This window comes from Mustela nigripes, chromosome 17, assembly GCF_022355385.1.
Source record: "Mustela nigripes isolate SB6536 chromosome 17, MUSNIG.SB6536, whole genome shotgun sequence".
Lineage (NCBI taxonomy): Eukaryota > Metazoa > Chordata > Mammalia > Carnivora > Mustelidae > Mustela > Mustela nigripes.
Window position 1 is genome coordinate 12715507 of NC_081573.1, and position 14188 is coordinate 12729694.

At 52.8% G+C, this 14188-nt stretch overlaps 1 protein-coding gene across 6 annotated transcripts in view; it reads left to right on the forward strand.

Moving 5' to 3' along the window:
• The window catches only part of ZSCAN1 (zinc finger and SCAN domain containing 1), a 28564-nt gene extending 19815 nt beyond the window's left edge, over window positions 1–8749 (forward strand). For all 6 annotated transcript variants that reach the window (XM_059381960.1, XM_059381964.1, XM_059381959.1 and 3 more), the window contains exons 5-8: window positions 1089–1177; window positions 7242–7353; window positions 7569–7643; window positions 7846–8749. In XM_059381960.1, coding sequence (XP_059237943.1) covers window positions 1089–1177; window positions 7242–7353; window positions 7569–7643; window positions 7846–8657 — 1088 coding nt within the window. In that variant the 3' untranslated portion in view covers window positions 8658–8749. The remainder of the gene's footprint in view (window positions 1–1088; window positions 1178–7241; window positions 7354–7568; window positions 7644–7845) is intronic.
• The last annotated feature ends 5439 nt before the right edge of the window (window positions 8750–14188 follow it).

Consider the following 14188-nt stretch of genomic DNA (forward strand, 5'->3'; position numbering starts at 1 on the left):
AGGGTTCATCCATGCTGTGAAATGTATCAGTATTTCCTTCTTTTTAAGGCTCAGTAATATTCCATTGTTTGGACATACACAGTTTGTTTCTTCCTTTGTCATTCGATGGACATTTGGGCCGTTTCCACTTTCTGCCTATGATGAACAATGCTGCTATGAAAACTCACAATATTTGTGTGGACATGTTTTCATTTCTTCTGGGAACACACCCAAGGAGGAGAAGTTTAGGGGCATTTGGTAACCCTATGTATCATTTTTGAGGAACTGCCAAATTGCCTTCCAAAGCAACTGTTTGCTTTTTATATGACACATTTTCAGCCTGCAGAACTGTATGAGAAGTATTATAATGGACACCCATGTAACTGTCGCGAAGCCATCTCAGAGCCTAACCTGAAAGGCAGCTTAAGTTGTTGTTTAAAGAAATGACACGCACTGTGGGGCTCACTGGGTCCACAGTGCAGGTCTGCTCCACATTACTCTTTGCCCGCGCACCCTGGTGGGCCCAAGGGGGCCAAGGCCTTGAGTTCCTCATTGCATGTGCATGTTTGTACTTTTTCCTCTTATTTGTATCCAACAGTATATGGCTCTGTTTCCCTTGTCCTAACCCTATAAATGGTGTCCTTCTGTCACTGTCATCCCACCCTGGCTTTTGTCTTCCTACAACGTGTTCTGCGGCATACCCATGGGGCGCTGCTTTAACTGTCTTTGCTACCTGACTGCATTCCACCTGAGGAGGGTTCCAGGCTTTCCATGTTAGTCAGAGCTGCAGGCAATGTCCTCAAGGGCCTCTCAGGGGCACACATGGGCATGGAGCGTTGGGTGAGAAGACTTGTCCTCAGCTGCCTCTCCTGTCACCATGGTCTCATGAATGGCAGCCATGGAAAGGTCTGGAGCAGTGGGGTAGGGCTGCATTTAGAAGCTCGTTGGAAGAATAAAGGCATACTATTGCTCTTGCCTTGCCCTCACTTGGGGGGGGGGGGGGTCTTCAGAGATGCTCCTGGGATTGGATGCCCTCCCTGAGCAGGAAATCTGGGGATTTAGGGGCTCTGGGTCACACCGGTCTCTCACCATCCTTTTCTCTCGTCCAGTTCTGGTATCTCTCACCGAACACCAGGACAAGAGCAACAGGGAGGAGGAAGATGGGATGAGCCCGAAGTCCTGGAAAGACCCATCCCAGGTGAGCCCAGGGCCCTGGCTCCACGCTCCTACATTCCTGGGGCACCATGTGCACAGTGCTGTGACAGGTTGAAGGACATCCCATCCAAGCTCTGTGTGAGGCTGTCCTGACACTCCCAGAAGGCTGAACCCCACATTCTCACCAGCCCCACAAATCCCAAAGCTTGCTGCAGTTCTGTGCAGTTCCCGCGGTCGTGCTCTCCTGAAGACTATCTTCACCCCCTGTACCCAGTCCTTTACTAGGCACCAGCCAGCTGCTGGGGTCCCTGTCCTCGTGTATAATCCACAGCCACATGCTGGGCAAACAGAAAGATTTCTGGGACTGCCACCCCAAGTGCTGCCACATGGGAGCTTGGGTGCCCTGGCCCAGATGCCATCCATAGTGTTAGTATCTGTAGTAGTCTCATACCCGGGAAGGCTGTGGATTCTTGGAGGGGCTGGGAAAGACTCTACGAGGGCAACTCTAACAGCAAGATCTATTCTTGCAAAGGCCCCAAGTGAGAGGGGACCATGGTGCATGACAGGGACCAAGGGAAACTTGGTGTGGCTGGAGCTCACAGAGTGATGGGGACAGGGCCCCAGCAGGGACTGGAGTGATTAAAACAGACCATGCAGATGTATTAACAGGTAAAACACAAAGGAAACAAAAACCAAACCACATTCCCTTCCCTCTGGCATCAGATTCACAGCACCTTGCTCTCACCTCCCGTCACCTCTGTGACCTCACCCTTCTTCAGACCACAAGCTCCTCTGGCTCCCACTAATCTGCTGCTCTGTCAAATATTAACCATCAGTGCTAAGGCCCTGTCAGGACCTTCATCCCCTGCACCTGGCTGTCAGTCCAGGTGTCCTTGAGATATCCTACTTCTCCCTCATATGGGGCCATGTGGCCTCCCTCAGTCATGACCAATACTACCACCTTCCCCTCCAAGCACCCCCTCAAGCTGACACCATTCACAAGCAACCTCGAAGCACCTTTGGCTTCCTTTTGTTTTCTATGTCCATGCTCAGAGAGAAAAAGGACAGGAGTCATCTGCTTCCCTTTTAAAAATGGGAATGTTACAAGGAGCACATGGAAAGAGCCATCAGGGAAATGCAAATTAAAACCACGATGAGATATCATTACACACCTACTGGAAATGCTAAAAGTAGAAAGAGGGACAACAGCAAGTGCTGGCAAGGGAGTGCAAAAACGGACTGTTTCATTGCTGGTAGGACTGCAAAGTGGCAAAAACAACCTGGAAAACAGTTTGGTTGATTCTTACAAAATGAAGTACATGACATATGACCCAGCAATCCCACTCCTGGGGCTGGGTGTTTACCCAGATGAAACAAAACCTTGCGTTCCCCCAAAAACCTACACACAAACATTCACACCAGCTTTGTTTGTAATAGCCCCAAACTGGAAACCTCCACGTGTGTGTGCGATTGAATGAACAATCATTTATCCCACACACCAGGGAATACTGCCCAGCAAAATCATGGAAGAAACTCTTGATTCACACACAACTTAGATGGATCTGAGGGGCACTCTGCTGTCACAACAGTTAATCTCAAAAGGTACATTGTAGGAAATCCCATTTATAGGACATTTTTGAAAAGACAAAATGATAGCCACAGAGAACAGATTAGTGGTTGCCAGGCAAGAATTCCGGGTGGAGGGAAAATGAGACTATACAGGGATAGCACGAGGGAGTTTGCTCTGGGTGGTAGAACCATTCTGGTCCTGACTGTGGTGGTAATTTCATGAATCTATATACATCTTAAAATTAACAGACCTGTACATGCATTACACACCCACAGTCAAGTTTATATAATTAAGTAAAATTAAGAAAAATTAAGTTCAATTAAGAAACCACTAAAAAACGATGGTATTTCCCATCAAGTCAAAGTTCAGTCCCTTCTGTGTTCCCAGAGACCACCCCCTCTTATGATGCAGGGGTCTAGTATTATTTTGAGGTTTTCTGATTTGCATGGCTCTTTTTTTGAAGGATCTGCTAGTCTGTATCTTTTTTCTTCTCTGGCTACTATGTTCTGCCTGGAGACCATTTTCATTCTTTAGTTAATTACTAACAACAGAAAAAAGACATCTAAACAAAAACATGGGACAAAAGACTAGTAATGCACCCACTGCTCTGTGGAAGAGCTCAGCCCACCAAAGAAACATCTGCGTACCTTTGTAGCCGTCAGCTGCAGACCATCCCCATCCTTGAATTCACCTGTGTGAATTTCTCTCTTACCTGCTATGGCTGGGGCGGAAGAGGAGTTATTCTTAGTTGTCTTCTTTTAGGTGGACAGGACGAAATATCTTTTTGTAAAACTCTTTAGTGTGGACAACTTCAAACACACACCATGTGGTAGGCTGAATTAGGCATCCACCCACCCTCTTTGCCCCACCAAATGTCCGCATCCTCATCCCCTAGAACCTGGGAGTGTCACCCTCGGTGGCAAAAGGGACTTTTTGTGGGTGTGATTAAAGGAGGAGCATGAGAAAAGGAGATTGCCCTGGATCCAGTCTGACTGGATTCTAACTATAATCACAAGTGTCTTTATACGAGGGAGGTAGAGGGAGGTTTAACGACAGAGACAGGACAGTGACCCGAGCACAGAGGTAGAAAAGATGGAGTTAGGGCCACAAGGCAAGGAACGTGGGTGTGTCTAGAAGCTGTGACTAGGCCAGGAAACAGACTGTCACTGGGTGCCTTCCGAGGAAATGAACCTTGGCAGACAAACTTTAGCTCGGGGAAACGGATTTCCAACTTCTGGCCTTCAGAGCTGTAAGAGAAATTTGTGTTGTTTTCAGTCACTAAGCTTGTCATGGTTTGTTACAACAGCCACAGGAAACTACTACGCACTACATACACCAAAGTGGAGAATGTGGGGTGATTGAGTAATGGACCCGGGGTTGTAATGGGACTTTTGTGGGCCCTAAGAATTTTTGTCCGATAAGAATCATATCAAGATTATATGCATGAGCTTCCCCGAAATAGTAAAAGTTATATTTTATGACCATATGGTATAAAGAATATATTCTAGGCTGGACTAGTCACTATATTCACCGTTCTTCCTGAGTGATTAGAAAAGACATTAAACATTATTGAAAGAAACCCCTTTCTCCAAAAAGTTTCATTGGCCCTGCGCTGTTTCTGGCACGTGATGGAGATGTCAACCCCAAATGGGCCATGAGTGCCTGACGCATAGCGAGAATCCATTCTGGATTCTCCCCTCGGTAATCACACACACGCTCACAAGTAGGGCCTGGGCTTTAAGTACTCTCCCCCCACCAACTGTACCTATAATATTTTTAATTTTTTACTGAGATATAATTGATTATGTGAACTGATATGTCAGTATCAGGTGTACAACATAATGATTCAATATACATATATATTGTAAAACGATCAACTACAATAAGTCTAGTTAACATCCATCGCCACAAGTTAAAGATATTTTTTCTTGTGATGAGTTGCTCTCTTGGCAACTTCTGCATATACAACACGGTATTATCTACTGTAGCCCCTATGTTGCACATTACAGGCCCAGGACTTGTTTTACAACTGGAAGTTTGTACCTTTTGACCTCCTTCATCTATTATATCCCCCCACACACACCCACATGCCCCTGGCAAAGCATCCAGACTCTTCTTTTTTAGATATAAACCCAGATCCACTGCCTCAATGAAAACCATTAGCAACAATCCCTCAACAGCAGTAAAGGGCTGGCTGGCAGTCATATTTAGCATTATTATTTTCTCTCTCTTTGCTGGTTAGATGACAGATGTGGGTCCCCACATCCCACTCATTGCCCCACACTGTCCACAGAATAATCAGAGCCCTGGTCAGCAGGACTCTGGGGACATTTTTTGTGTTTGGAGCTATAGAGAAGGCTCAGAGATGTCCTAGTTTCTGTGACTGGCCCAAGTGTTTGTCGCTATTTTCAGATGTCTCTGGATGGTGGCCCACGCCTCCAAGTCAGGGGAACTAACATGCCCTAACATGCCCCCACCCCACGAACACATACACACACAGGTCCTAGGCCTTCTCTCTCAATCCCTTACCATTCATGGTCATGGTCTCGGACCACAATGGTCAGGTACCAGGAAGAGGGAGAGGGACTCCTGCCTTCCTCCTTACAGATGGCAGCCCCTCTGTTGACTATTATAGAATTCAACCAATGTTTGTCTTACAATGGAAACTAGTATTTAGTAAGAAAAAGAAAATCAATAATTCAGCCAATCACACCATCCACATATTCCCAGCTTGAAAGTGAAGAACCTCATACCTTAATTCTCTCCCACCACACCCCATCACCACCTCTCCCTCCATCAGTCCCTAGTGCCCAGCAGTCCCAGCCTTTGGGGGGGGGCCCTTTATCCCCACACCTGTATCCCTGGTGAGTGAGAGCCGCAGAAAGCAGAGACCAACCCAAGACAGGCCTTTCTGACAAGAGCTTGACCTCCTGGTTGATTCTCATCACTTCTTGTTTTCCCAGCACACTTTCTCAAATATCATCCATTTGCCAAGCCCTTGCCAGGTGCCTGGCTCTAATCATGCTGTGCAGATATGCCTTTTCAGGCCCAGAGAGGGAAAGCCCCTTGCCCAGTGCCACCCAGCAAGTAGGGCTAGCTGGGATGCAAACCAAGGCCATACATTTCAGATCCTCACTCTTTAATGGCAAGCTCTGAGAGACTCCACTTTGCGTGGGATGTGTGCCTGTTGGTGGGATGGGTGATAGGAACGCTTTGGTGACACATGAGACGTGGAGCCCCACTGCTGCTCATCACCCTCTGGGGGACTTGTTCTCAGGCACAGTGCAGCTGGGAGGCACAGGTCAGAATCCCACAGGTGATACTGACCTCAGGTGATATTGACCTGACATAGGGCCTGGGACTCCGTTTAATGGCATGTCGCTGCTGTGAAATCCTCAGTGGTTTTCGAGTGAGAGTGTACAAGTCTGGGTTTTCCACAGAAACAAAGCCAGTAGGACTTATATAGACATAAAGAGAGATGTATTAAAAGGAACTAGCTCACACAACCATGGAGGCCAAGGAGTCCCTGATGTGCTGTCTGTAAGCTGGAGACCCCAGAAAGCCATCTCCAGGGCAGGGGAACTCCATCTCAGGCCCAAAAGTCTAGACCAGAGGAGTCTCAGTCTGAGCCCAAAGCCCAAGAATCAAGGAGGGGTCCAATGTGAGGGCTGAAGGTGGCTATCCCAGCTCAAGCAAAGAGCACAACTGCACCCTTCTGGCTTTGTGCTCATCTTGGGCCCTCAATGGATTAGGTGAGGCCCACCCACACCAGTGAGGATGATGTTTACTCACACAGCCAGTACAAAAGCTAATCTTCCCTGGAGACAGCCCCCACTCCAAATCCCAAAAATGATACTTTACCAGCTATTGGGCCATCCGTTAGCTCAGTCACATTGACTCCTAGAACTAACCATTGCAAAGGGGCCTTGAGTTTTCATTCTGCACAGGGGGCCCCTCGATTTATATCTCCAGTCCTAGTAACAGCCCTCTGCCAGTGTACCTCTGGGGTGCAAAAATTAAACACAAAATGGAGACCAGACCTGAACATCCCCTGAACAGTCAAAACCACTTACCACATAAGTGAGACTTCATTTGGTGTGTTCTGCCAAACAAGCAAAACATAAGCTGGGCCACCTCAGTAAAGAAACTTAAGTCCTCTTCCTAAATGCAGTGTAAGCTAATCACTCTGAGCTAGCCCCTGCTGTCTGGAAACCCCCTTTTTAGTAACCACCCCCAAGAAAGTTAAACGACCTTCTCATTTTCACTGTATAAGCCCTCAGGCTTGGCATCAGCCCTGGATTTGGAAAGCTCCCAGTTTGTAGGCTATTCTTATTTGCACAATAAACTCTTACTAAATACTGTTTATCGGTTTGGTGGCGTTTTTGGTTTTTTTTTGGCACCTTTTGGGGGGGGGGGGGGGAGGAGTGGTGGCTTTAGTTTTACATTCCTGGATTTTTGAAGGGAGGCAATGCTGTCCCTCTGCTGTGGTGGCTCAGCGTGGGGCAGTTGCTGAGCAGGACTGTGTTTGCCATTCCAGGCATCGGAGCTGGGGCTCCCCCAGGAGGGCGAGTGGCTGCAGCCTTCCCAGCCCCAGTGGAGTCCCCACGCCAGGGCGGGGGCCGAGGCATCCTGCACCCTGGGCTCACTCGGTGAGTGTTTGGGTTCTGTGGCAATCCTGAGGGCTGGGAATGGATTTAAGATCTGGTGAGGGTTAGATTTTGCTGATGGCAGTGTTGGGGGGTTTTGGTACCAAACGCTATACTTTCCCCCAGAAACTGTGCACACCAGGACTGGGGACTGACTGGTAGTGCACCCCCTCCTCCCTCCCGCAACAGCCACTCAATAGTTTCCACCCCCTGACCAGGGCTTCAGCCTCCTAGCATGCAGACAGACAGACCGAAGATGCTGCAGCAGGAGGTCCCCTCAGCGGCCCACCCAGGTGAGGACAAAGGGGCCCAGGGCTGAGGGATCTGCCCCCCCACCCCATCCCTTTATCTTAGGAAAGGATTGAGGGCACTAAGGCCCTACCAAGTAGTGTCTCTGCAGTCCCTGGGAGGAGGGGAACAGGAAGATGCCCAGGGTGTGGCCTCCAGCCCCTGTCCCTTCACTAACAATTAACCCTTTCCCCTCACCCTCCCCAGGCCCAGGCTGCTCGCCTCTGAAGCCTAGTATCTGGGATGAACCTCCCTGTGGGCCGGCGGGGGATGGAGCCCTGAGGAACAGACACTCCCTCCCCAGGCAGGCCCAGGACGCTGCCCAGGCAGAAGGGAGTGCCTGGAAGGCAGAGGCTGCCCCCAGGGACACTGTGCTTCAGGGCACTGGAGGCCAAGGGCATGCTCCCCAGGGCCCCCTACAGCGGAGCCCTCAGCCTGGCCGGGTTGCAGAATCCACCCTCCCCAGTGCTCAGAGTGGCAGTCCCCAAAAGGGTCTTGGGGACAGCGATGCCAGCAGTACCCACCTGCCCTTACTCAAAGACCCCAAAGCCTCCACCGAAGAGGCGGGGCAACCGATGGCTGCTGCCCCCTCCTCGGAGAGCTCAGCAGTGCCCCAAGTTCCCCCAGGGGCGCGGCCCTTCACGTGTGCCGAGTGCGGGGAGGTTTTCATCTGGGTCACCCACTTCATTGAGCACCAGAAATGCCACCTGGATGAAGGGCCCTTCTCGTGCCCCGACTGCGGCAAGGCCTTTCTGCACGCCTCGGTGCTGGAGGAGCATCGGAAGATCCATCTGCTGCAGCCGCCGCGCAAGAGGCCCCGGCGGGTCAGGGGCGAGGGGCCCGGGGAGGCCCGCCGGCTGGAGGCGGCAGGCCGAGGGCCCCGCGCCCGAAACGCGAATGGAGGCCGGCGCCGGGAGTCCTCCAGCCGCGAGCGGCCCTTCGAGTGCGGCGTCTGCGGGAAGGCCTTTCCCTGGATGGTCCACCTCCTCGACCACCAGAAACTGCACGCCACGCAGTGAGCGGACGCGTGGCCCCGGGTGACGGCGACCCCCCGCGGACTCGTCCTGCCGGCGACCCGGGACCCGCCACCCCCGCCGCGTCCCCTCCCCCCGCCCAGAGACGCCACCCTCCGCGGGCTCGTCCTGCGGGGCGACTCGAGATCCGCTGTCCCCTCCACCGAGTCCCCCGGGTGACAGTCCACCTCGGCAGACTCGTCCTGCAGGGGATGCGGCAGCTGCCACCCCCTCCGCCGCGTCCCCCCGGCAATAGCGACCCCCGGCAGACTCGTCCTGCGGGGCGACCCGGGACCTGCCGCGTCTCCCGGGCGTCGCCGCGCCTGGCCCTTACCCCGGGTGACAGCGACCCTCGGCAGACTCGTCTTGCGGGGCGGTCCGGGACCCGCCGTCCCCACCGCCACGACTCCTGGGTGTTGCCCCGCCTGCCGCTTACCCTGGGTGACACCGACCCACGGCAGACTCCCACTGCGGGGCTGCCGGGGGCCCGCCGCGTTTCCCTCGTGTCTCCGCGCTGCCGCGTCCCCCGACTGACAGCGAACCCCGAAGGGCCCGTCCTGCGGAACAACCGGGACCCGCCACCCCCGCCGCCGCGTTCCCCGGGCGACAGCGACCCCTGGCGGACTCGTCCTGCAGGCGACCCAGACCCGCCGTGTCTCCGGGAGTCGCCGCACCCAGCCCTTACCCCGGGTGACCGCGACCTCCAAAGGGCTCGTTCTGCGGGGCGACCCGCAACCCGCCGCGTCTCTCGCTTGTCGCCGTGCCTGCCGCGTCCCCCGAGTGACAGCGATCCTCAAAGGGCTCGTCCTGGGGACCACCCGGGACCCGCCACCCCTGCCGCCGCGTTCCGCGGGTGACAGAGACCCCCGAAGGGCTCGTCCTGCGGACGACCCGGGATGCTCAGCGTCTCCTGCGTGTCTCCGCGCCTGCCGCGTCCCCCGACTGACAGCGAACCCCGAAGGGCCCGTCCTGCGGAACGATCGGGACCCGCCACCCCCGCCGCCGCGTTCCCCGGGCGACAGCGACCCCTGGCGGACTCGTCCTGCAGGCGACCCGGGCCCGGCCGCGTCTCCCGGGTGCCGCTGCGCCTGTCGCTTTCCCCGGGTGATAGCAAACCCCGAAGGGCTCCTCTTGGGGGACGATCCGGGCCCCGACGCGTCTCCCGGGTGTCGCCGCGCCTGGCGCTTACCCCGAGTGACAGCGACCCCCGAAGGGCTCGTCCTGCGGAACGACCCGGGACCCACCGTCCCCGCCGCCGCGTTCCCCGGGCGACAGCGACCCCTGGCGGACTCGTCCTGTAGGCGACCCGAACCCGCCACGTCTCCGAGTGTCGCCGCGCCTGCCGCGTTCCTTGGGTGACAGCGACCCCCAGCGCCGTGCGCAGCTCGGCCGTCGGCCGTCTGTGTTCCGCAGGCTACAGCGGAGGAGCTTGGCCAGCACCACCAGCCCCAACAGCCTTTCCCAGGGGCGCCAGGTCGGCATCTGCGCCTTTAACCTGGCGGCCCTCCTGCGCTCCGCGGAAGGAGGCGGGCTGCCCGCCCAGCCCCTGGGAGCCTGGCACACACATGGGGTTCTTTTACGTGGAACTGTCCTCTTTTCTTTTTTATCTTTTTGGTCCCCGCCCCCCCATTCCTTTTCCACTCCTTTTTTAGGCTAAAGTACACACAGTAAAACTTGCCATTTTAACTACTTAAAATGCACAATTCGGTGGCATTAAGCACAGCACCATGTATTCTGCATCACTCCCAAAATGGGTCCCCCACACCCATCAGCAGCCACTCCCTATCTCCCCGCTCCGCCCCTGACACCTACCAATCTGCTTTCCGGAGGGCTTTCAGGCAGGGTTTTTAGGTATAACCAAATCTGACCACCACATGACTTCGTTTGATTCACAGAATGACTTTATTTTTTCTTTTTTTAAGATAAATGCCAAAATTTTTCAAATCATAGATGCCACATAAATCTGGCTTTATGGTTGCCCCGGATTTCCCAAGAGCAGGCATGCAGTCTCCCAAGCACTTCAGCTTACCCCACCACTTCTGGGGATAGCCTGCGTGCACATGGATTCAGCTTTTCACCCATCCCCAACTCTTCATTACTGGGTACCACTTGCCCCAGGTGAATGAAAGCCTTGCAAATTTTTCTTTTTTTGTTTTTGTTTTTTGGAACTTTACTTGGAAATAGTGTTGGATTGACTTTGACCACATGTAAGCAGAGATCTTCTCCTTTAAATCACACATAAGTCGCCTTTCAACTGGAAAAAGCCTTTGGATCTGCCCCACCCAGCCCATTGCTGCTTCTCCTACCAAACTGCCTCCTGCATCCCACCTGCGGCCTCTGTCCCCTAGCACCCTCCAGGGCCACGCAGATCCTTCCGCTGCCTTCGCACCCTTCGCCGTCCTTGCCTTCTTGGAACTCTCATTAGCTGGGCCTCCAGATCTTGCTCGTGGCTCGCTCCAGCATCCTGGCTTATCCTCGAAGTCTCCCTGGGGACTTCTGGCCCTACTCCATGCCTTAATTTCTTGTGGGCTCCAGCTCTCTTTTAAGCACCTTCTTTCTCATCCTGCTGAGGCAGTTTCTTCCTTGGAGCTCAGGGGGCAAGGGTTGGAGTCTTGGCCCCACAGTTGGCCCATGATCCTTCAGATACAGCACACATGATGGACAGCCTTGTTTAAGATGACAGGATATGTGAAGCGGCAGGCGTCTATGGCCATACCACCCTGATCGCGCCCGATCTCGGAAGCTAAGATGACAGGATATGTGGACAAAGAAATCCCAGTGTTCTGCCTTGTTGGGGGCCAGAGATTCACTCCAATGCAGCTTTCATTCCAAGCCCCCTAAGCCAGAGGCACATTCACAGCTCTCTGGGTTGGAGCAGAACTGTATGAGAGAGTGGGAGCCACTGCCCACTAGATGTCAGTCAGACCCCTCACTGCCATGGGCCCCAACCATCCTCATGCTAACAGCTCTGAAGATGGGGTTCTAGGAAGATACTGCCAGGGCATCCCACAGACCAACTGCCCTCCAGAGACACCTGCCTGGTGTCCCTCAGCCCTTCAACTGAGCTTGTCGAAAGACAAGCTTGATCGAAAGAAAACCAACTGCTTCCCCTAGGCCATCCCTCCACCCTCCAAGGACTAAGGATCGCCCTGTTCTCTTTTCTCCTCTGCACTTAACTGCCCCAGCCTCCCTTTCTTCTGTCTTCTTTTCTGCATCTTTGGATGTCGGATGTCTGCAGCTGACTCTAAGCAAACTCTGCCTCCAGCCCATTCCCCTCAATCCCATCCAGTACCAGCAGCCGGCAGGATCCCTCTGAAATAGACACACTGAGATGACATAAAGCCCAGCTGACCAATTCCCTCAAATCCCTTCCTGCTTCAGTAGCCCCCAGCAGTGGGGTGTTATAGGCTGGCCTCCTGCACCCACACCCACTCTGTTCCCATCTGTCTCCACAGCGAATGTCATGCTGGGCCTCCTCACCTCGAGGGCTGCCTGCTCTGCCCAGAACTGTCTTCACTGCAGCACTGTACTAGTGCCCGGTACAGAGCAGCCCTCAGAGAGTGAGAATGGACGAATGGTCATCAGAGGAGGAAGTGGGCTGTAGCCACTGCCAAGACGCCACTGCAGGGCCACAGTGATCAGCCAAGGAAGCCTTACTTGGACCTCTGAAGAGATGGGGTGACAGCACCATGGAAGGCCACCATCAACGCTCTCTGTCTTGGCTGACACAGGCATGGATGTGGCCCAGGATCTTGGGCCTAGAGAGTCACTCCTCAGAATCCCGATTGACCAAAGCAGCCAAATTGAGTTAATTACTCAGACTGCCTAGTCCCAAGATGCTGCTTAAGCTGTAGTGAGATAGAGTACCAGCCCCCTCTTCCCTTTTTGCTCACTCCATGCACCCTTGGCTCACCCTGTGCCTTCGTCTGCCAGTGTTCCCTGCAAGATGCCAACAGCTTCCCATTGGGACACCTCCCAGCCTCCTTGTCTGTCCTCCAGCACTTTGTTACAGAGCATCTGCTGGGCCAGGTACTGGGTGCAGTCCAAGTCCTCATCATCTCATGCTCCAGAACCAGAGGCAAACAGACCACCCTCCTCCCCACCACAGCCAGGGCCTCTGGGAGCAGAGACCTGGGTACTGCTAGGTTTAGAGTCTCCCAAAATGATTTTTTTTTAAAGGATAAAATATATACACAAGGCACACTGTAATATATTTAAATGTATATATTGAACAACTTAACAAAAAGAGTGTAATGAAGTCGTGCTATCCGTGACTTGATTATAGAATTCCTTGAAACCTACACTGATTCCTGATGCAACTGCTCCTGGTGCAATCCTGTCACAGCCAGGTGGTGACCGCTGTGGTTTGAGGAAGCTGACATTGGCATGAGTGGGCCCTAGCCACTGGCTACAACATGGTCTGGAGGGGTGAAGGCCACACAGAGCTAGCCTTCAGATCATCTTCTTTAATTGACAGTGGTTTTGAACTCTTTGAATTTCCTATGAATCGAGATTTCACACACAAATACGAATCTTTGGCTCCTTTTGAGAAGTACAGCCCTAGTGCACCAGGCTTACCTGTCCGCATGGCACCTACTTGGTCGAGACCATCAGCTCCCATCTGTTTACAGCCTAGCCCCTGCAGGCATTGGAGTTTGTGAAAGCTGTTTGGAAAAAAACAACAATTAGGAGGCTAGGGGAAGATAACAGAGGGGCAAGCCCCAAGGGAGCTGGCCAGGGCAACCTGGCTCAATATTAGGGCTGGGGTATGTCCCCATGAGCACGCAAGTCTGTGTGGCACCTTCAAAAGCTTGTTACCAGGACTCGGCCCAGACCTGAGGAAAAGATTTCATCATAAATGTGTACATGCCTTCTGATACAGTTAAGGGAAAGTAAGGGGAAGCGTACACATTCCGTGGAAGAAGAAACTAAAAGTAAACAATTATCTTTTTCACATTTTGGTTTGCAGGTGAGAGAACTGATAATTGACATTTTATGTATATTTTAAAGACTTCATACTGTGGTATAGAGAAGGTGGGCTTTCCGTATGACAATCACAAATGTGAGCCTTTATAGTCTATGAATGTACAAGACACTTTAAAGAAAAGCTTGTCGTTGCCTTGTTTACATCAGTGCACTCTGTGTTTGAGCCATCTGTACTTTTCTGTAACAACCAGTGTTGTAGGGCTTATGAAATTTAAAGTCTTTTACTCATGTGAGAACCAGCCTAATCTTTTCAAGTGTCTTTATGTGTAAAGAAAAGGTTTCTAGCTAGGTTTTTCCCCAATGTGAGAACTCCTACTGTCTCTCTGCTGTTTTCAGAGTCAGAGTCGTTACAAATTGTTGTGCCAGACAAAGAAAAAACGCCCGCGTCTTGACACGTTTTCTCAGCTTCAGATCCAGCACGCCAGCCCTGGCTGGAATCAGTCTTTCTCAGCGGGCAAGTGCCCAGGCTCAGCCTCGGGCAGTCATGTCCGCTCGCGGCCCCACGGCCCGATCGCGCATCAGCGAAAGGAAGTCTGGCTCGTGGGGCTGAA